The sequence below is a fragment of the Ornithorhynchus anatinus genome, chromosome X5 (assembly GCF_004115215.2).
Source record: "Ornithorhynchus anatinus isolate Pmale09 chromosome X5, mOrnAna1.pri.v4, whole genome shotgun sequence".
Classification (NCBI taxonomy): Eukaryota; Metazoa; Chordata; class Mammalia; order Monotremata; family Ornithorhynchidae; genus Ornithorhynchus; species Ornithorhynchus anatinus.
Window position 1 is genome coordinate 16,811,109 of NC_041753.1, and position 20,865 is coordinate 16,831,973.

General features: G+C 43.7%; 1 protein-coding gene across 1 annotated transcript; it reads right to left on the minus strand.

The window, feature by feature from the left end:
- Positions 1-1,376: 1,376 nt before the first annotated feature.
- On the minus strand, positions 1,377-19,192 carry CCDC112 (coiled-coil domain containing 112). Its single transcript, XM_001507510.5, has 10 exons — positions 19,089-19,192; positions 17,281-17,402; positions 14,847-14,968; positions 13,207-13,296; positions 12,287-12,362; positions 10,945-11,335; positions 7,581-7,976; positions 4,523-4,618; positions 1,726-1,844; positions 1,377-1,633 (listed from the first exon to the last, which is right to left on the minus strand). The coding sequence occupies exons 1-10, from the start codon at positions 19,110-19,112 to the stop codon at positions 1,594-1,596; spliced, it is 1,476 nt and encodes a 491-aa protein (XP_001507560.3). The 5' UTR covers positions 19,113-19,192; the 3' UTR covers positions 1,377-1,593.
- Between the last annotated feature and the right edge of the window lie 1,673 nt (positions 19,193-20,865).

Consider the following 20,865-nt stretch of genomic DNA (forward strand, 5'->3'; position numbering starts at 1 on the left):
CCAGTTCACCAATAACCAAAGCTCCCTTCCCTGGAACAGAACTCAGGTGGCATGGAGGGATTGTGTGTGATTAAGGGATGGAGAACTTTATGGGTTTCAGGCCATTAATAATCAGTCAGTCAATCATATTTATAGAGCGTGCAGGCCATTGTACTAAGCACTTGGGAGAGTACAATATAACATACACGGGTTCCCTGTCCACAACGAGCTGACAGTCTAGAGGAGAGACAGGCATTAATATAAATAAATTACGGATATGTGAATAAGTTCTGTGGAGCTGGGGGAGGGGTGAATACAGGGTGCAAACCCAACAGCAAGGGTGACACAGAAGGGAGTGGGAGAAGAGGAAATGAGGATTTAGTTGTGGAAGGCCTCTTGGAGGAGAGGTGCTTCTAATAAGACTTTGAAGGTGGGGCGAGTGATGATCTATCGGATATGAAGAGGGAGGGCGTTCCAGGCCAGAGGCAGGATGTGGGTGAGGGGTCAGCGGCAAGATAGGTCGGCTGAGCCATGTAGTCCCCAGACTTTTGGTTGAATCACATCGGCATTAATCAGCTGCCTGGAAGATGGGCTGTTCAAACTGACTTCCTGAGAGCCCTTCAAGTTATATTATTCAGGGATTCTACTTGTTTCAAATTTCAAGGCTGCAGGCCAGGCTGGGCCCTATTAAGATGAAACATACTCACTAGTTTTTCCCACAATTACCCTTGAGCACGACGGTAGAGGCTGGAAAGCATTAGGAAATAGAGTAACTCAGCTGGGGTGGTGTATACATTTTAACATTGCATATATAATGAAATTATGATAAAGTGACTTCATGCAAATTGTAAAAGCATAAGACCAAATTGGCATTTGAGGCAGGTCTCCTTTGCCCAAAGGGCTATCCTACAAATAAAAGGAGGGAAATAGGTAGTTTTCTGGGGGGTTTTAGTGGTATTTATTAAGTGCACTATACTGAGCGCTGGGATGTATACCGTGATTAGACTGTAAGCCCGTCAATGGGTAGGGATTGTCTCTGTTACCGAATTGTACATTCCAAGCGCTTAGTACAGTGCTCTGCACATAGTAAGCGCTCAATAAATACTGTTGAACACCCCAAGGAAGCAGCGTAGCCTAGGGGATACAGCACAAACCTGGGAGTCAGAAGAACACGGGTTCTAATTCCAGAAATCAAACTAGCCCAAAATGCTGAGACATGAGCAATGGACCTAACTTTTAAACGACAATATGACATTTTGCTGAAGAAAATATCTTACTTTTGCCTCCCCCAAATTACTAGTTCCTTATGACAACGGGCAGGAAAAGATTTTAAAAAACTCAAAAAACTAAGGCCAGTGTTTGTTCTGGGAAATACTTCTTCGAAATATTAAAACTTCAATTTAATTTATATATTTTTTTATTTTTAAAGTAAAACGTTGCCACATTGCTAATACTTCTAGTATCAGGTTGCAAATACAGATCTCAACATTTGGCAACCACATGCTTCAGAACTTGGAACTCATTACATAATGACAATTTCAGTATTTGTCTGTAGTCTTCAATTTGGGTAAAGAAAATGGTGGTAAAACACAAACTGTTTCTACTTTCCATATATTATCTTCTTGATAAGCCTTGTCTCCAGCTTGGAAGAGCCCTATTGGGGGAGGGAGGGGAAAAACAAAACAAAGTGGTTACAAACATGTGGAAAAAGACTATAAAAATAACAATATATATTTTTTTTTTTACCTGTGTGGGATACTCATAAGTTGTCCCTCACTAACTGGTCTTCTCCCTTTGATCTTTTCTTCCCATCCTTTGGTTGGTCTGTGCACCCTAGATGGATCTCTTCTAACATTAACTTCAACCTGTCAATAGGATTTAATTTCTCATTACTGGTTAAATTACTAATTCAAATTTGAACAAGATATTAGTTAATCCCGTAGGTTGGAGGGGAAAGTGCCAGAGAGAATCATAATATTGACTAAAGATTAATAAAACCACAAGACTATCCCCATCCCTCTGTTCCAAAAATGGAAATCTTTCATTCTGAACTCAGGGGAGAGGATTTGAGGGGTGTGATCTCCAGGAAACACGAGGTGAGGGTCATGGGTCACGCTGAACCAGGTGATCAGGTGGGAACACGTCCTTTGCTCTGATGTTGTCACATCATGGCTCGGACTGAAGAAAGGCTCTCCAGGAGTCAGTTTAGCGATGATCCCATCACTGGACCCATCTGGAAGCCAATGTGTCCCACAGAATCGTGAAGGCAGAGAAGGACCCAGTAGCATACGCAATTGATAAAGTTTTAAATAACGGCTCTTTCCCAGTACTATTTAACTGTAGCACATATTCCCCGGTTGGACAGGTGTTTGTGAGTGGAAGCATACTCAACCACAAACTGGCACTGTAAGCTAGGCCGTAAGTTCGTTGTGGGCAGGAAATGTGTCTGTTTATTGTTGTACTCTCCCAAGCACTTAGTACAGTGCTCTGCACATGGTAAGCACTCAAATACGGTCGAATGAATGAATGAATGATATGAGTCGTCTGATCTCCTGTTTTTGACCGGGAACTTCCTCCGCTCGCTGCCAGCTTCCTTAGCTGCCGAGAGCGCTAACGTTTTTACCTCGGTCGCTGTCTGCAGCATGAGGCATTTTGTGTTGCACTCTGTTAGTTTCGCCTCCAGGTCTTGCTTCTCCTCCTGCCACCCCTTCTCGGTCCCGTGTAGCGGCCTGTAGTGCCGTTACGAGGAGATCAAAGAGGGCATTCTTTCCCAGCCCCTACTTGGCCCTGGAGGCTTCCCAACAATCACAGAGTTGGGAATCACATGGGAGGTTGGCAGACTCCGTGGCTCTCCATCGCCAGTCGCCTATCCCAACTTTGCCACCCTTCACGTCCCCCGTCGTTCAGGGACGGGTTTGAGGATCGACATGGCAAAAGTGAGAGAGACCACAGTCATAAAGGCAGAGTCATGCAAAATTTATTCTACCGGATGAATTGAACTTCCTTCTCGGGAGGAATACACTTATTTTAGTTTGGTCCCCTAGGTCCTCTCAAATTGAAGGCTGTCCTCTCAGGAGGAATAAAATTATTAATAATAATAACTGTCATATTTGTTCAGCTCTATGTGCCAGGCACTGTTCTAAGTGCTGGGGTAGATACAAGCAAATGGGGTTGGAAAACAATCCCTGTCCCACATGGGGCTCACAGTCTTAACCTCCATTTTACAGATGAGGTCACTGAGGCACAGAGAAATGAAATGACTTGCCCAAGGCCACACAGTAGACAAGTGGTAAAGATGGGATTAGAACTCAGGTCCTCTGACTCCCAGGCCTGTGCTCTATCCATTAGACCTTGATGCACTTACTTGCACGTGACAAGATTCTAGCTCCTGCCCACGAAAAAAAGGCCCCAGTTTACCCAGTGTCCCATCGGGTTATCTAGCCAGGACCAGTGCGAGACGGACCTCTGGCTCGCTCCCTAGAGCTCCCACCATGTTGCGGGGTCAAACCGAGGGCCAAGGTCACTGGTGGCGGGGAAGATGAAGCTGACATAGAGAAGCAGCATTGCTCAGTGGAAAGAGCACAGGCCTGGGAGTCAGAGGTCATGGGTTCTAATCCTGGCTCCGCCGCTTGTCAGCTGTGTGACTTTGGGCAAGTCACTTCACTTCTCTGAGTGCCTCAGTTACCTCAACTGTAAAAATGTGAGGCCCACGTGGGACAGTCTGATTACCTTGTATTCGCCCCCACCCCCGCCAGCGCTTAGAACAGTGCTCGGCACATAGTAAGCGCTCAACAAATGCCATCATCTTGGCTCAACCTCCGGCCCCAAACCAGCTCCGAAAGGAATGCTAGCCATGACAGTCCTCCATGCCCTAAAAACTGTGGAGGTGAAATTATGGTGCTGATCTCATGGGGGTCATGGCCTCCCTGGCCCCTTTGAGTTGGTATCCCTGCTTTGTTCCCCCACAGGTTATGAAAAAGGACTGAATCCATTTATTAAAAGAGATATTCAGAAATACTATTTATGGCATACTCTGAAACCATGGTTAAGCCAGAAAGCAGTGACAGAGCCAGGAACAGAGAAAGGTATACCATGCTTTGTCCACTATACGAAGATCCCTCTAAATGAGGAGGAGTTGGGGAACTGTAAATGAGTTAAGACAACCAGAAAAACAGGAGGTGGTTGACTGGAGAAAAACAAAAGCTTACTGTTGAGAGTCATCTTTCAAACTAAGGAATAAAAATCCAGAGTCCAGGGGAACAAAAGTCATGTTTATGGGAGATGAACTCCATGGCAGTTTATGATTTGCAGTTTATGTATATGCTGCCAGGGAGGAAGGGGAAGGGAAGTGGATTGATTTGGCTGCAAGGCTCAGGCACTGGTACCCTCAGGTTAGCATTAGGCATGTCGCTTGAGAAGAATCATTACAGAATTAGCAGTCTCCTTTTAAGTTTCTCTTCCTTCCCTCGAATTAACCCATATACTAATGGGGCATTCTTTTAAGTACCGAAAGTTAATTAAATGGCTCCTGAGAAAAGGTTACCTTCTCTTTTAATTTTGAAAGTCTTCTTTCTCTTTCTGCCCTTTCCTCTTCTTTTGCTCGTTTGACTAACAATTTTAATTCAAGTTTATGTAGATCCTGAAACACAAGCCCCAAATGGAAAATGAGAAAGCACATTCAAAAGACAAAGTAAACTGCACATACAGTTGGTTTCCAAGGATGAACAATGGCTTCTGGACTTCAGATGTTAATATTTAATTGTATGACGAGGCTACAGTCCATTATTTCTAACTAGCCAGGCTCTAGAAGTGAGTCTAGGCATACTAGGAAGTGCATTAACTCTTTAAAGCCTCTCAGGCCCCATCTAAATTACAGTCACTAACAAAAACAGCATGCTTCAAATTGAAATCCCTTTAAGATGGACACAGGCAGTCTGGTATAGTGTTTCTCCAACGTGGTCACCACGGCTGCAAATAGCCACCAGAGGGATTTCTACCTAGTCTTGAAAGACTGAGATAAAGACAGAAAGTCTGATATTAGTGACATGTCCATTCATTTGATCATATTTATTGAACTCTTACTGTGTACAGAGCACTGTACTAAGCACTTGGAAATTACAATATAGCAATAAGGGGAGACAATCCCTGCCCACAATGGGCTTACAGTCTTTTCATCAGCTGTGAACGCCTCACAGGTTGCTGCTAGTTTCTCATGATTTGTCTCATTTTAAAAAGTTTTAGCTGCCAAAATGTTGCCCGAGACTATTTTCTTGGAGAGCCACTGGACTGGGGCCTGCTCTTCTTGTCCCAATTTCCCCACTCTAGTATTAATATTGCAACTACTGTGGGCAGAACACTGTGATAGCTATATTTACTGAGCACTGTGTGCAGAGCACTGTACTAAATGATGGGAGAGTATCGATCAACTGTATTTATTGAGTGCTTACTGTGTGCAGGACACTGTACTAAGCACTTGGGAGAGTACGACACAATAATGTAACAGACACATTCCCTGCCCACAAGTTTACAGTCTAGAGGAGGCAGACATTAATATAAATTACAGATACAGACATAAGTGCTGCGGGGCTGGGGTGGGGAATAAAGGGAGCAAGTCAGGGTGACATAGAAGAGAGTGGGAAAAGAGGAAATGAGGGCTTAGTCAGGGAAGCCCTCTTGGAGGAGACTGCTTTCAATAAGGCTTTGAAGGGGGGAGAGTGATTGTCGGATATGAAGAGGGATGGGGTTCCAGGCCAGAGGCAGGACGTGGGCGAGAGGCCAGTGGCGAGATGGACGAGATCGAGGTACAGTGAGTAGGTTGGCATTAGAGAGCGTAGTGTGCGGGCTGGATTGTAGTAGGACAGTAGCGAGGCGAGGTTAGGTAGGAGGGGGCAAGGTGATTGAGTGCTTTAAGGCCGATGGTAAGGAGTTTGTGTTTGATGTGGAGGTGGATGGGCAACCACTAGAGGTTCCTGAGGAGTGGGGAAATGTGGACTGAACATTTCTGTAGAAAAATGATCTGGGTGGCCGAATGAAGTATGGACTGGAGAGGGGAGAGACAGGAGGCAGGGAAGTCAGCAAAGAGATTGATACAGTAATCAAGGTGGGACAGGGTAAGTGCTATCACTTATAAGTGATAAATACAATATAACAGAGCTGGTAGGCACATTCCCTGCCCATAACATACTAAATGTTGGGAATTTGCTCATCCTCCTGGCTCCAATTCTCCCCTGCTTAATTTATCCTTCACTCATTCAATGACTCTCCTAAAATGCTACTCAGAACAGAACCACCCCACACCTCCTCCAAAACCTCCAATGACTACCCAATTCTTTCCGCACCACACAAAAACCATGACCACCCAATGGATTCAATGCCCTCTTCCAGCTGTCTCCTTCCCCTTCCCCTCTTCTCCCGCTGCATTCTAGTTTACGTAATTCGCTCCTCCCGAGATAACCTCCTAGCTGTAACTTAACTCTCAGTCTCTAGTCGGTTGCACATTCCCTTCTCCCTTTTCTCTAACATGCCAAATAACATTCCTCCTTTTCGTCAAAGCCCTCCTAAAGACCACTTCCTACAGGAGGCATTCCTCATCTAATCCTCACCTCCCTGGTCAGGTCATTCCATCTTCCATTCAACACGTATCTTGGCTTATTCATTCCATTTATTCACTTTTTGCTTACTTTTCTTGCTAACAACGGTGTCTGTTTTAACTTCCATTCCTGGATGTGCGTGTATGTGTTTGTGTCTGCCTGGTCCCCTATTACACTGTAAACTCCCCAAGGTCAGGGACCATGTCTTCTACTTTTATTGTATGCTCCCAAGGAAATAGTACAGTGCTCTGTACAGACTAGGTGCTCAGTAAATACTGATGATCATGACAATGTTATAGAAGTAGAAGACATATTCCCTGCCCTCAAAGAGCTTCATCTTCTTACTAATCCTCCAGCCCTCTAGAGACAAATGTGCTATAAGTTGCAGCGAGCAAATTTTGTCTCCAACTATAAATTGCAGTTCCTATTCACTAAGTGCTTCTCCAGAGGCCTGCAAACATTAATTCAGCTTTCAATGTTGCAAAAATGCACTTTCGCACAAGGCAGTTGCTGACAAGGAAAGAGGATCTGTCCCACATCCCTCTAGACTCTAAGCTCCTTGTGGGCAGGGAACGTGTCTACCTTGACTCTATTTATTGCCATTGTTCTTGTCTGTCTGTCTCCCCCGATTAGACTGTAAGCCCGTCAAATGGCAGGGACTGTCTCTATCTGTTGCCGACTTGTTCATTCCAAGCGCTTAGTACAGTGCTCTGCACATAGTAAGCGCTCAATAAATACTATTGAATGAATGAATGAACTATGTTGAATTGTTTCCCCAAAGCACTTATTTCATTTTAATCTTCCACCTTAGGGGATGAGCAGTAGCAGTGCAACATTACATTTTTACTGTTTGTACTAGCCATCTCCACATGGGTTAGAAAACGTGGAAATCTTACGTTGGGCCAAGGTGAACGTCACACATCAATTTCTTAGCCAACTGCCCACCACTTTCCCACAGCAAACCCCACAATAACTTTTTCTGTGAAATCGCTCAGAACTAGAGTTACTCACTCTCTCTTGAAACTTGGAAATTTCATCTACGGATGATCTTCTCTTTGTTTCTTTTTCAGAATCCTCCCTCATTTTCTCTTGTCTCAGAAATTCCTGTTGCTTCTTCTTTTGAATATAACTTTCCAAGAGTTGTTTTACTTGAAGCTGGTGCTGCTGTTCTTTCTGCTGCTTTCTCTTGTGCTCCTCTTCTTCTTTTAACCTAAGGTCACGTTTCACAGCCATTTCTATCATTTTTTTGATTTTCCAAGCTTCAAGTGCCATTTTTTGTTTTTCTCTCGCCTCCTTTTTTTCTTTCTGAACTAATTCTTGCCAGGTTTTACCCATCTTAAGTACCGGCTTGGGTTTTAAGATTTCTTCTCTTTTTAGCTGTTTCTCAGCTTTCCACTTCTGAATAGACTACAATGTGAGGGAAGGAGAAAGCATCTCAATTGTTGTGGATAATGAGTTTCAAGAGGTCACACACACTTAAAACTAGAAAAAATAGTTCTTGTCCTGCCTCTCCACCGGGATCCTTCAGAGTTTTTCTGGTGGGGGTTGGGTTAAGATTTTCATTTGAAATATTTTTTTATAGACACTATTTTTCCCTAACCTTTGAGAAAGGAGAACATTACAATTTCAGTACTGAATCAAAAGGGGGTGTGCTCTTTGGTCACCCTTCCTCCACAAATGTACTCTTTCCTAATCACCCATACTTATCCATTAGGATGTACCATATCCCATTTTGCCAGAGCCTACATCCCCTCATACACATGCTTTGCCAGGCATGCAGCATAGTGTGATGACATAACAGATTGAGCCAGATCAACGCAAGGGCAAAAATTAAAAGAGGAGAGGGGGCACCCCACCTCTAGCCTCCCACCTGTCCCCCTCTAGACAGTGAGCTCATTGTGAGCTCTTTGTGTCTGTTGTTATACTGTACTCTCCCAAACGCTTAGTACAGTGCTTTGCACACAGTAAGCGCTCAATAAATACGACTGAATGAATGGAAGCCTAGGACGGGGCTATTCTTCTTCAAGTTCTTCTTCTCTACAACTGGAGCAGCTCTTTCCACTCCCTGATTGGAGCACCGGCCCACAGTCTGGGGTCATACAAGGGCTGGAGAGTTGGTCTGCCCCTTTCCACTCACACCTAAGGGCTCTCTCCTCCTCCCCATATTCGTCTGATCACCTCCTTCCTGAATGCCCTCTACCCCAGTTCCTGGGAGGGAGGGCAGGCAGGCAGAGGGAGTTCATGAGGAGGCTGTCCCTTCCTTTGCACCCGCCCCCGCTCCAAAAAAAACCAACATGACTAACAGGTTTAAGGCTTAGGAAGGGGTGGGTGGTGGAGAACAGCAATGGGCTTGATACCTGAGCAGGGAGGATGACAAAATGGAGACTGAGGGGCCGGGCTGAACCAGACCATGCCAGGGAGGCTCCATCCAGCACCACCTTGAACTCCTAACACTACCTCCAGCCCATCTCCCCTCCGCCATCAATGCTTCATCCTCGCATGTCACCCCAGAGAGCAGACCCCTCCTTCAGTGTGGCATTTCCACCCGGACTCACGTCAGGCTGGCTGTGGGAGCAGAGAGTACTCCAGTGTACCTGTGCTACCCTTGGTCGCCAACCTGAGCCAACGCCTTGCATTTCCCTGCTCACGTCAGCGTGAAGTACGATGCGGCCCTGGTGAAGTGAGGCTCGATGCTTCCCAATAATGGGCACCAGAAAGGCTGTTATGCCTCTCATTTTTGAAATGATGTTTTCTAGTTTACTTCCACCACCACACCAATCCCAATCTTAATTTCTCCTCAAGAGACTTCTTCAATTCCTCCAGCTTCCCACATCTCACAGCTACATATTACTTTTTTTTACGGTATTTGTTAAGTGCTTACTATGTGCCAGGCATTGAAGGGTAGATACAAGATAAGATCTTACACAGTCCCTGTCCCACATGGGGCTCACAGTCTTAATTCCCATTTTACAGATGAGGGAACTGAGGCACAGAGAAGTGAAGTGACTGGCCCAAGGCATAGCATGGCAGACAAGCGGCAGAACCGGAATTAGGACCCAGGTCCTTCTTACTGCCATGCTGTGCTCTATCCTCTAGGCCACACTACTTCCTAGGAGGACAGACCTCTAACCTGATGTCAGGTCAAGAATCAAAAGAGAGGCATTTCAATAGCTGTTCTAAAAAGCACCAGAACCAGGCTAATTGTGCTGAAATGAAAACTGAGTCATCTTTGAGAGATGAAGCCAGAGAATTTCAACTACTAGTAGGAGCTTTGATTTTATTTCTTTTTAGTAGTATTTGTTAAGCACTCATTATGTGTCAAGCACTGTCCTAAACACTGGGGTAGATGCAAGTTAATCAAGTCGGACATGGTCCCTGACCCACATGGAGCTCACAGTTTAAGTAGGAAAGGGAACAGGTACTGAATCCCCATTTTGCAGTGGAGGAAACTGAGGCACAGAGAAGTGAAGTGATTTGCCCAAGGTCACACAGCAAGCGAGTGGTGGAACCGGGATTAGAACCCAGATCCTCTGGCTCCCGGGTCCATGCTTTATCCATTAGGCCACACTGCTTCCCTATAAAGTTATCGGGCTCCTTTCTGGCTGGCTTCCAGTGGGGCTTTACAGGAGTCCTCTGTGTGTGACGATGCAACACCTCTTGTATAGCAGTCTCGACACTTAACTATCTGGAAAAACTGACTAACCAGTGCCATCTGTCTCCGACGACGCCAGGAAACAAGCATGCCTTAGTGATAAGCAACATGGCCTAGTTGATAGAGCACAGGCCTGGGAGTCGGAAGGACTTGGGTTTTAATCCCGGCTCTGCCATTTGTCTCCTGTGTGACCTGGGGCAAGTCCTTTCACTTCTCTGAGCCTCAGTTACCTCATCAGAAAAATGGGGATTAAGACTCTAACCCCTGTGTGGGACAGGGACTGTGTCCAACCCAGTTAGCTTGTATCCAGCCCAACACTTAGTACGATGCCTGGCACGTAGTAAGCGCTCAACAAATACAATTGTCTTTATTAATAAAGTTTTCATACATTACTGGCTGGCCCTCATAAATTCTCTAACATAAAAATGTTTAGTTGCCATCAGACACTAGTTTGGGACTGTCCAACCTACACCCAAATATCAAAGCCCCTGAATACCAAATGAAACAAGCACTCATTTTGGAGCACCTTCAACCGTTAAAAGGATTCCCCCTACACCCTCTATAACATCTATTGTGAATTTGGGCTGATTGCTACCTGGACCCTACTTGATGTTTACAGTCTCCTTAAGCTGTCATCATATTTCGTAGGTGCCTAAAGCATTCATTGTGGTTTCATTTTTAAAACGTGCTCCGTTCTACCAAAACGTGTTTTTTCTATTTTACCTCTTTTTTCCTTTTTTCTAATAGCAGATATTCTTGATACCAAGTGTCATGCTGTTGGACATCTTCTTTGGTCTTTCCTGGGAAATACTCGAGGATCTCTTCTATGTAGGATGGCTTTCTTCGATATTTGGTTTTCACTTTCAAAAAAGTCTGATGATCATCAACATCCCATCCCCCTTGTCGGCCGCCTGTATGCTGGAGGAATTTTTCAAACTTCACCACTTCTTTGGACAGATTACTCTGCATCCCTTTATCGATGACAACTTTGCACAATGGCCCCCTCGAAGCTCTCCCTGTTCCTGAATCACCCAATGACCACATCTCAATTTTTCTCTTTAAAACATCGAGCTCTTTAGTAAGTTTTTTCTCCTCCCTACTAAGATCTTCATATCTAAAAGAAAGAATGAGAATTTTTAAAAACACATCTCTGTCACTTCTCCAAATATGAAGTTACCTTGGGTCTCTCCAGAAGTTTTAACTCAAAGTTTATGGCTGTAAAGGCTCACCACTAATGCCTCTAAGGGTTTGGGGCAGGGAGGAGAAAGGGAAAGATGGTATCTAAAATATACTCCTTCCCTCCCCCCCACGCAATCAGAGAAGTAGCTGCTGCTCAATCCGTGTAGCTCCCTGCAGCATATTCCAAATCCAAAAATGCCAATCAGGATGGCTGAGATCTGTTTAGAGGGTCAATCACAAAGCTCCTATACTCTGCCATGTTCAGATCCTTACTAGGCTATTGGGTCTCTGCAATTTTTCTTAAAAAAATGAAAAAAAAAACCCTAGAAAAAGGCCTGGAGGAGAGCAACAGAAATGATTAAATGGATGGAAAATTAGGCCGTACATTTCAGGCGGAAGAGAAGGATAAGGGCTGGCCAGGATTCTGAAGGGATTTTTTTTTTTTTTTTTTTTAACAAGGAATTGGATGATCCCCTCAGATAATCAAGCGGGAGAAAGTAGGGGAAAAATTAAAGTAGCAGATATTTTGATTGGCCCTAAGGAAGAATTTCTTGATCCTCGAGTGATCAAACACTGGAAAGGGCCACCAAGGCAGGTTATGAAGTCTCCATCCACAAAGATTTTTAAGAAGACATCCATCTGACATGGATCATTTAGTCACTGAGCTGCCTAAAGGACCAGAGAACCTACCAAGATCCCTCTCAGTTCTACAATTCCCTTTGTGAGGAAATATCAGTCAACCAATCCATGGTATTTACTGAGCGCTTACTACGTGCAGAGAACTGTACTAAGCATTTGGGAGAGGTCGATACAACAGAATTGGTGGGCAAGTTCCCTGCCTGTAACGGGCTTACAGTCTAGAGCACAAAGTGTATAAAAAACATACCTGATTTGCTGCTTTTCTTTGAAAGCATCTATTGCATTTTCAATATCTGTCATAATTATTCTGACCTTTTCCACATCTGCAAATAAGTAGGAAAGAGTTATCCCTTGCTTGGATTTCAATCACACTAATATAAGAGATGCTAATATCTGCCTTTTTTAATTATCCAAATTCTTTACATTGATCAATAACAGCATTTGTTGTATTCAATCAATGATATTTATTGAGCTCTTACTGTGTGCAGAACACCGTAATGATAATAATGATGGCATTTGTTAAGCGCTTACTATGCACAAAGCACTGTTCTAAGCGCTGGGGAGGATACAAGGTTGTCAGGTTGGATCAGGTTGTCCCACGTGGGGCTATCAGTCTTAATCCCCATTTTACAGATGGGATAACTGAGGCACAGGGAAGTTAAGTGACTTGCCCAAAGTCCCACAGCTGACAAGTGACTGAGCCGGAATTTGAACCCATGACCTCTGACTCCCAAGCCCGGGCTCTTTCCACCTAGCCACGCTGCTTCTACTGAGCACTTGTGAGATTGCAATATAACAGAGTCGGTAGGTACATTCCCTGCCCACAGCAAGCTTGCAGCAGACACCGAAATAAATTATGGATATGCACATAAATCCTGTGGGGCTGAGGGAGGTTGTGAAGAAAGGGTGCAAGTGCAAGGATGCAGAAGGGAGTGGGAGAAGAGGAAATGAAGGCTTAGTATCTTTGAATTAAACTGTTTAAAGAACAAAATATCTTTCTTCCATAATTTTTTGTCATTGACCCCACCGCCAAAGATGATGAGCTTTTATTGAATTTTCTTATTGAATATAAGAAAATAGAGCCCTCTAGTGGGAAGATCTCAACTGTGTTAGTCTAGAGGGTACGTTAAATATTCACTCTTCATGAGGGCATTCGTGTTTACTCACGTTTGGGTGTAGGTTTGCCATCTTTTAGCTGATTTTGAATGTTAATTACATTGATATGTATTTTGGCCAACTGTTGGAGCAGTGAAGTTCCTAAGAGAGAAAAGACAGTAAATTCAATCCCCAAAACCGTAAAATTTACTACTTTTTAAAAAAGTGATATTTGTTAAATGCTTATTCTGTGCCAGGCACTGTTCTAAGCACTGGGGGTAGATCCAAGGTAATCAGGTTGGATTACTTGCATACGTGTGTGGAGTACGGATTAGATCTCAGGTCCTTCTGACTCCCAGGCCACTAGGCATCTGCCTCACTGGTCACCCCAAATGGCACAACTCAATCTGCCAACTCTGACTACGCTGTCACTTTCCCGGGCTTATCCCCTGTGATCGGGTGCCCCTATGTTAGCTTTGCCCAGCCCAACTCCCAGGGCTTGACTCCCATGATGGTTTGAAGAGTTTTCACTCCCACTGGTGTTGTCTTCATTCATTCAATCGTATTTATTGAGCGCTTACTATGTGCAGAGCCCCATAGTAAGCGCTTGGAATGTACAATTCGGCAACAGAGAGAGACAATCTCTGCCCAATAACAGGCTTGCAGTTTAAACGGGGGAGACAGACAGCAAAGCAAAAGAGAACAAAACAAAACATCATAAAGATAAATAGAATCATGGAGATATACACCTCATTAACAAAATAAATAGGGTAATAAGTCTTTACTTCTGGGTAGGGCATCTGACCACCTGGGATTACCCCCTAAGAGATGGGCATTCAAACCGAGGGGTAAATTTCCTATCTCTCCAGCTGGAAAATCATGCTTTAACCTAGGATGGGCATCTGCTAGGAACCAGTTAAAATAGCTTTTTAAGCCCATCAACTGGGCCATAAAAAGCCTACGAAGCAGATAAGGAGATCGCACAACAGAAGATACAACCTCCGACTGCCACTTTTCCAAATGATTAGATGAGGTCTCCTCCAACTGTTGGCTGTGTAGAATACATATCCAGGTTTTTTGTCGTTTTTTAGTTTTTAAATGGTATTTAAGTGCTTACTAAGTGCCAGGCACTGTATTAAGCGCTGGGGTAGATACAAGCTAATTGGGTTGGACACAGTCCATGCCCTGTAAGGGGCTCGTGGTCTTCACCCCCATTTTACAGATGAGGTAACAGAGAAGTGAAGTGATTTGCCTAAGATCACACAGTAGACAAGTGGCAGAGCTGGAATTGGAACCCAGGTCCTCTGACTCCCAAGCCCCTGCTCTTTCTACTAGGCCACACTGCTTCTCTGTTTTAATATCTGTTTCAGTTACCCAGCTCCCCCATGCAGACATCTCAGGGGGAATTGAGTAAAGAAGTCTAATGGCCCCTCAGTGACACACCTTCTCCAGACAGCCATGACTGCCAAGCTGCTTCAGGGGCTGCATTTCTGGATACCCCCTCCTCCTGCCCCCATGTCTGAACTCATGCTTTGGTAACTAAAGTACAGAAATGAACATCAGGATCCCCATTAATCCAAAAGATTTAATGTGCCTCCAGAAATACCCAGTTTATTCCTGAAGGAGGCCCGATGCCCAGGGAAGAAAAGAGACCAGTAAAAAAAAACACCAGAGTACAAGACAAGTTTAATAAGCCCAGAAACATCACTTACTTTCTAGTTCCCTTCTGTTAGTCAATTTCCAGTTGAACTTTGCCATCTTACTACGCTCAATCCTCAAGTTATTCTTCCTGTTGCAGAAATGGCTATTTAAACTGTTTTCTATAGCATCAAGTCTGAAAGGAAAGAAACCCATGTCAGGAGTATGGCTTTGAGGTCATTTTCATTTTAATTGGTTTTAATTATGAATCGATCACTATTGCCACCAAATTACAATACTCTAAATTTGTAATTATTAGAGTGGATGTTTTTGAATGATAATGATGACTGGATACAGTTCTTAGTTTCATCAATCAACAGGACGTCCAAGATATTCAAAGAGTTTCACATCACAAGAATGGCTTGTAAATTTAACATTCTACTTCCAGACAATTTACAAATCAGTGAGTAAACAACAAAAAGAAAAATGAAATGTATTTATAATGGCTCATCATTCCACTGATAGAATGTATTTCAATGCCTTTTTTTTGCTCTATATAATGTGCAAAAAAATTTTACATTACCCACAAATTTTGCACTACCTGGCCAAAAGAAACCCATCTATTTCTTAGTCGTGGACTCACTTTCAACATCCGGATGGGCAGCACAAATAATCTCTACTATTCCAAGATTTAAACCATATACTCCCACATTAGCTCATTCCTTTTTTTTTTAAACTCATCTACATGATTTCAATTGTTAACTGGAAGAAAAATGAGGTGGAAATCCCCGTTCCAAAAAAAGGTGTTTTATTCAACTTTAAGTAATTTGTAACCAATACTGAAGCAAAGATCTCCGATGACAATGAGGAAAGCAAAATCCTTTATCTTGTCAGTGGGGCTTATCTGGGAATTGGAGCTCTATTGGTTAACAATAAAAAAAGGTTATACAAGTTTTGCATACCTTACTCTTAACAGTGCTTTGTTATCCCAACAACACTTTAATCTAAGTGTGGCTTCAGTACTTATTTCAGTAGTGCTTCTTTCAACTGCTTCAGAACTTCTAAAAATCGCATCTCTTTCAAGAGGTCTTTCACTTCCCCACTTCCCTGTCTCGTATGCACTGGGGTCTGTATCTCCTAAGCTCTTTGATATTCACCCTTTTCCCAGCACTTACGGACATAGCCATCTGTAATTGATTTTACTGTCTCCCCCTTTAGTCTGCTAAGCTCCTTGTGGGCAGAGATCCGGTTTACCCACTCTAGTGTGGGGTATTCTCCCAAGTGCTTACTACAATGCTCTGCGCTCCATAAATATCATTGATTGATTTAGAAAATAAAGAATCCTTTGTCAATTTGTAATTCTACCTGTGTTCTCATCGTAACCTTTCGAGGGAAGACTGAGCCCCCGACCTCCTAAGAAGTAAGTCAAAGAGTATTTTTCTTCATTAATTATCTTAAGTGAGCACAAAAGATGGTGTTCTGTTTAACTGCTGCCACAATTCCTTTGATGTGGGGTGAGGGGAATTAACTTCTTCTGCATTCAATGAAGTCACTTTTTTCAATGGAGAGTTTCTAACCCAGAAATGGAAGGAAAGTGAGTGACAAGAACACACTCTTTTGCAAACTCATTCCCAGCGCAAATCTACCATTCCCTGCCGCTTTTCTCTCCAGTCCCCCCCCTCAGTGCTGTGCACAATAAACGGCATCAGTGACGACATGACTACTGTGATGCACGTTTTCCTATACATCAGGTCTGTCTGGAAAGTAATATGTCCGCATTAAAGAAGAACTGAGTGTACTGTGATATCCATATCCTTCAATTGTTCAGAAGGATCATTCTATTAATACATCTGTAAAACCCTTTCCCGGGAATGTACTTTACAAACCATAACACAGACGTTTGCTCAGTCCATTTTAACATTCAGAACACTCACACACACACAGACACAGAAACACAATAACAACAGCCCAAACCCTGAGAGCAGCGGCGTGTTGACAGTCGATAAATCTGGGACTTTCAATTTTGCAGATAAAGGGAATAGGGATTTAAGTTAATAAAGCTGTGTAAGTGTAATAATGAAGCTTCAGTTTCTTAAGGTCACAAAAACATCAGATTTTTATAATTGGGAAATTAATGTTTTATTTGAAGCAATTCCAGTTAAGGAGCTGCAATGAGAAGTGGTTGAATAAGCAATCATTAATGAAACTGTATGGGAATTCAGAGACATAACAGAAGGCACCAATAATTACCCTCCATCAAGCGGTCTATTAGGCAGTGATCACCTTTTCTTCCTCTCCCAGATGATGTCAATCTGTGCCCTCTTCTTCAAGTTCCTCCATCTCGACCTTCTTCTATTACCCATATACTCTTGGAGATAACTAGTACTACGAATTAAACTAGTATTAAGGCAATTTAATATATTCATCATATGTTATCCTTATCTTTGTAAGTAACCTTAAAAAAAAATCAACCCAGTGGGTCAGTTGAAAAGTTACTTTTTAACTTACTGAACTTTGAGTTTTTCCACCCTTCTCATGGCTTCAATCTTCTCAGCCTTTTCAAAATGGGGAGCAGAAGGTTGAAACAGAACTGATGGACCTCCATCTGAAGTATGAAAATGGCGATCACCCTGCAAAGCAAGAATCTGTTATTAAAAATGCTCATCCTACATTTCTAAAAACACACACCCATCAACAGCACTACAATTGGCACCATTGCAAATTATTTCAATATCTAAGGAAATTCAATGTGAAGAAGGCAAAAAATTATATTAAGTGCTATAAAAATTATATTAAAATCATATTATCATATATTATATATATAAATTATATATAAAAATATATATAATATATTATATTAATATAATTATATTATATTAGAAATGTAAACATTTCTACCAAATGTTTTCTTGATGTCAAATGACTATTTTGCATGAACTGCAATCTCAAATGACACCTTATATGAACTGTGACACTAAACTTATTTTATAATGTTCTCAGCTTTTCCATAGTGCATGTTTTTACTCTGCATTTTGGAGAGAATGTTGTGAGGGAATTAGGGAATGTTCTTCCGACAATTGGTGTTTATCTGCATTGAACACAATGTGACCTTGGAAGAAACTGCTGTGCACAATAAACGGCATCAGTGACGACATGACTACTGTGATGCACGTTTTCCTATACATCAGGTCTGCCTGGAAAGTAATATGTCTGCATTAAAGAAGAACTGAGTGTACTGTGATATCCGTATCCTTCAGTTGTTCAAAAGGATCATTCTATTAATACATCTGTAAAACCCTTTCCCGGGAATGTACTTTACAAACCATAACACAGACGTTTGCTCAGAGGCCATCCAGAAGCAGGGCGGGGAACAGTTGGGTCACCCATCTAATCAAACTCCAATTCTATCCAAAGCTAATGATAGCTAACAAAGATAATGATGTTCTTGTACAGAAGAGGAGAAGTCGATTAAAAAAAAATCATCAAACAAGGCAGTCTCATGGGGTGGGACTAGCCAATCAATCAATCAACAACGAGCTTACAGTCTAGAGAAACTAATCTGAAAGTATTCTGAAATTTCCAAAACAAATGGTATTGCTTAAGCGCTATGTGTCAAGCACTGTTCTAAGCGCTGGGGTAGATACAAGGTCATCAAGTTGCCCTAGGTGGGGCTTACGGCCTTCATCCCCAATTTCCAGATGAGGAAACTAAGGCCCAGAGATGTGAAGTGACTAACCCAAAGTCACCCAGCTGACAAGCGGCAGGGCGGGGATTAGAACCCACGACCTCTGACTCCCAAGCCCGGGCTCATTCCCCTAGGCCACGTCACTTCTCTTCTGCCCAGCGCTTAGCCCACAGTAATCGCTCAAGAAATACGATTTAAATGAATGACTGAATAAGGGGCGGGACAGAACGGCCCCCGACAGAGGCGTAAACTGCTACCGGACAGGAGAGAGAGGGAGGAAAAAGAGGAAGATAATTATGGTATTTGTTAAGCGCTTACTATGTGCTGAGCACTGTTCTAAGCGCCGGGGTAGCTACAGGGTAGTCAGATTGTCCCACATGGGGCTCACATTTTTTAATTCCCATTTTTACAGATGAGGTAACTGAGGCCCAGAGAAGTTAAATGACTTGCCTCAGGTCACACAGCAGATAAGTGGCGGCAGGATTAGAACCCACGCCCTTTGACTCCCAAGCCCGGGCTCTTGCCACTGAGCCACGCGACAGATCTCACCTAGCGCTCAGAACAGTGCTTAGCAATCACCGTAATTATTATTATTATTAGTGGGGGGGGGGGAGTTAGGAAGGACTTTTACCTGGTTGGCCCTCGACCCGGCCATGAGGGAGGCTGCGGCCCGGCCGACGGTGCCTGGCCGACGGTGCCTGGCCACCTGCCCGCTTCGCCCGCCTAGCCCGCTCGCCCCTCCCCCTATGACGCCATCGCCGTTGCTAAGCAACCCTCTTTCAACAACCACATCTTTATTGTTCCTCCAAACGGGGGACAATGGGACCCGTGTGGCCCCCAGCGAAACGGCTCTCGCCTCATTCATTCATTCATTCATTCGTTCGTTCATTCATTCAATCATTCATCCATCCATCCATTCATCCATCCATTCATTCCTATATATTAATAATAATAATAATAATGTTGGTATTTGTTAAGCGCTTACTATGTGCCGAGCACTGTTCTAAGCGCTGGGGTAGACATAGGGGAATCAGGTTGTCCCACATGGGGCTCACAGTCTTAATCCCCATTTTACAGATGAGGTAACTGAGGCCCAGAGAAGTTAAGTGACTTGCCCACAGTCACACAGCTGACAAGTAGCAGAGCCGGGATATATTGAGCGCTTACTATTCATTCATTCATTCAATAGTATTTATTGAGCCTTTACTATGTACAGAACACTGTACTAAGCACTTGGAATGGACAAGTCGGCAACAGAGACAATCCCTGCCCATTGACGGGTTTACAGTCTAATCCGGGGAGACAGACAAAAACAAGACAACTTAATCGCAATAAATAGAATCAAGGGGATGGACACCTCATTAACAAACTAAATAAGGGAATAAAAATATATACAAATGAGCACAGTGCTGAAGGGAGGAGAAGGGAGAGGAGGAGGAACAGAGGGAAAAGGGGGAAAGGGGGCTTAATAATAATAATAATAATAATGTTGGTATTTGTTTAGCGCTTACTATGTGCCAAGCACTGTTCTAAGCGCTGGGGGAGACACAGGGGAATCAGGTTGTCCCACGTGGGGCTCACAGTCTTCATCCCCATTTTACAGACGAGGGAACTGAGGCGCAGAGAAGTGAAGTGACTTGCCCACAGTCACACAGCTGACAAGTGGCAGAGCTGGGATTCAAACTCATGAGCCCTGACTCCAAAGCCCGTGCTCTTTCCACTGAGCCACGCTGGCTTAGCTGAAGGGAGGTGAAGGGGGAGCAGAGGGAAAAGGGGAAGCTCAGTCTGGGAAGGCCCCTTGTTAGTGCTCTCTCGAAAATGGCATTTGGTAACAATAATCATAACGATGCTGGTATTTTTTCATTCAATAGTATTTATTGAGCGCTTACTATGTGCAGAGCACTGTACTAAGCGCTTGGGATGAACAAGTCGGCAACAGATAGAGACAGTCCCTGCCGTTTGACGGGCTTACAGTCTAATCGGGGGAGACGGACAGACAAGAACAATGGCACTAAACAGCGTCAAGGGGAAGAACATCTCGTAAAAACCGATGGCAACTAAATAGAATCAAGGCGATGTACAATTCATTAACAAAATAAATAGGGTAACGAAAATATATACAGTTGAGCGGACGGGTACAGTGCTGTGGGGATGGGAAGGGAGAGGTGGAGGAGCAGAGGGAAAAGGGAAAATGAGGCTTTAGCTGCGGAGAGGTAAAGGGGGGATGGCAGAGGGAGTAGAGGGGGAAGAGGAGCTCAGTCTGGGAAGGCCTCTTGGAGGAGGTGATTTTTAAGTAAGGTTTTGAAGAGGGAAAGAGAATCAGTTTGGCGGAGGTGAGGAGGGAGGGCGTTCCAGGACCGCGGGAGGACGTGACCCAGGGGTCGACGGCGGGATAGGCGAGACCGAGG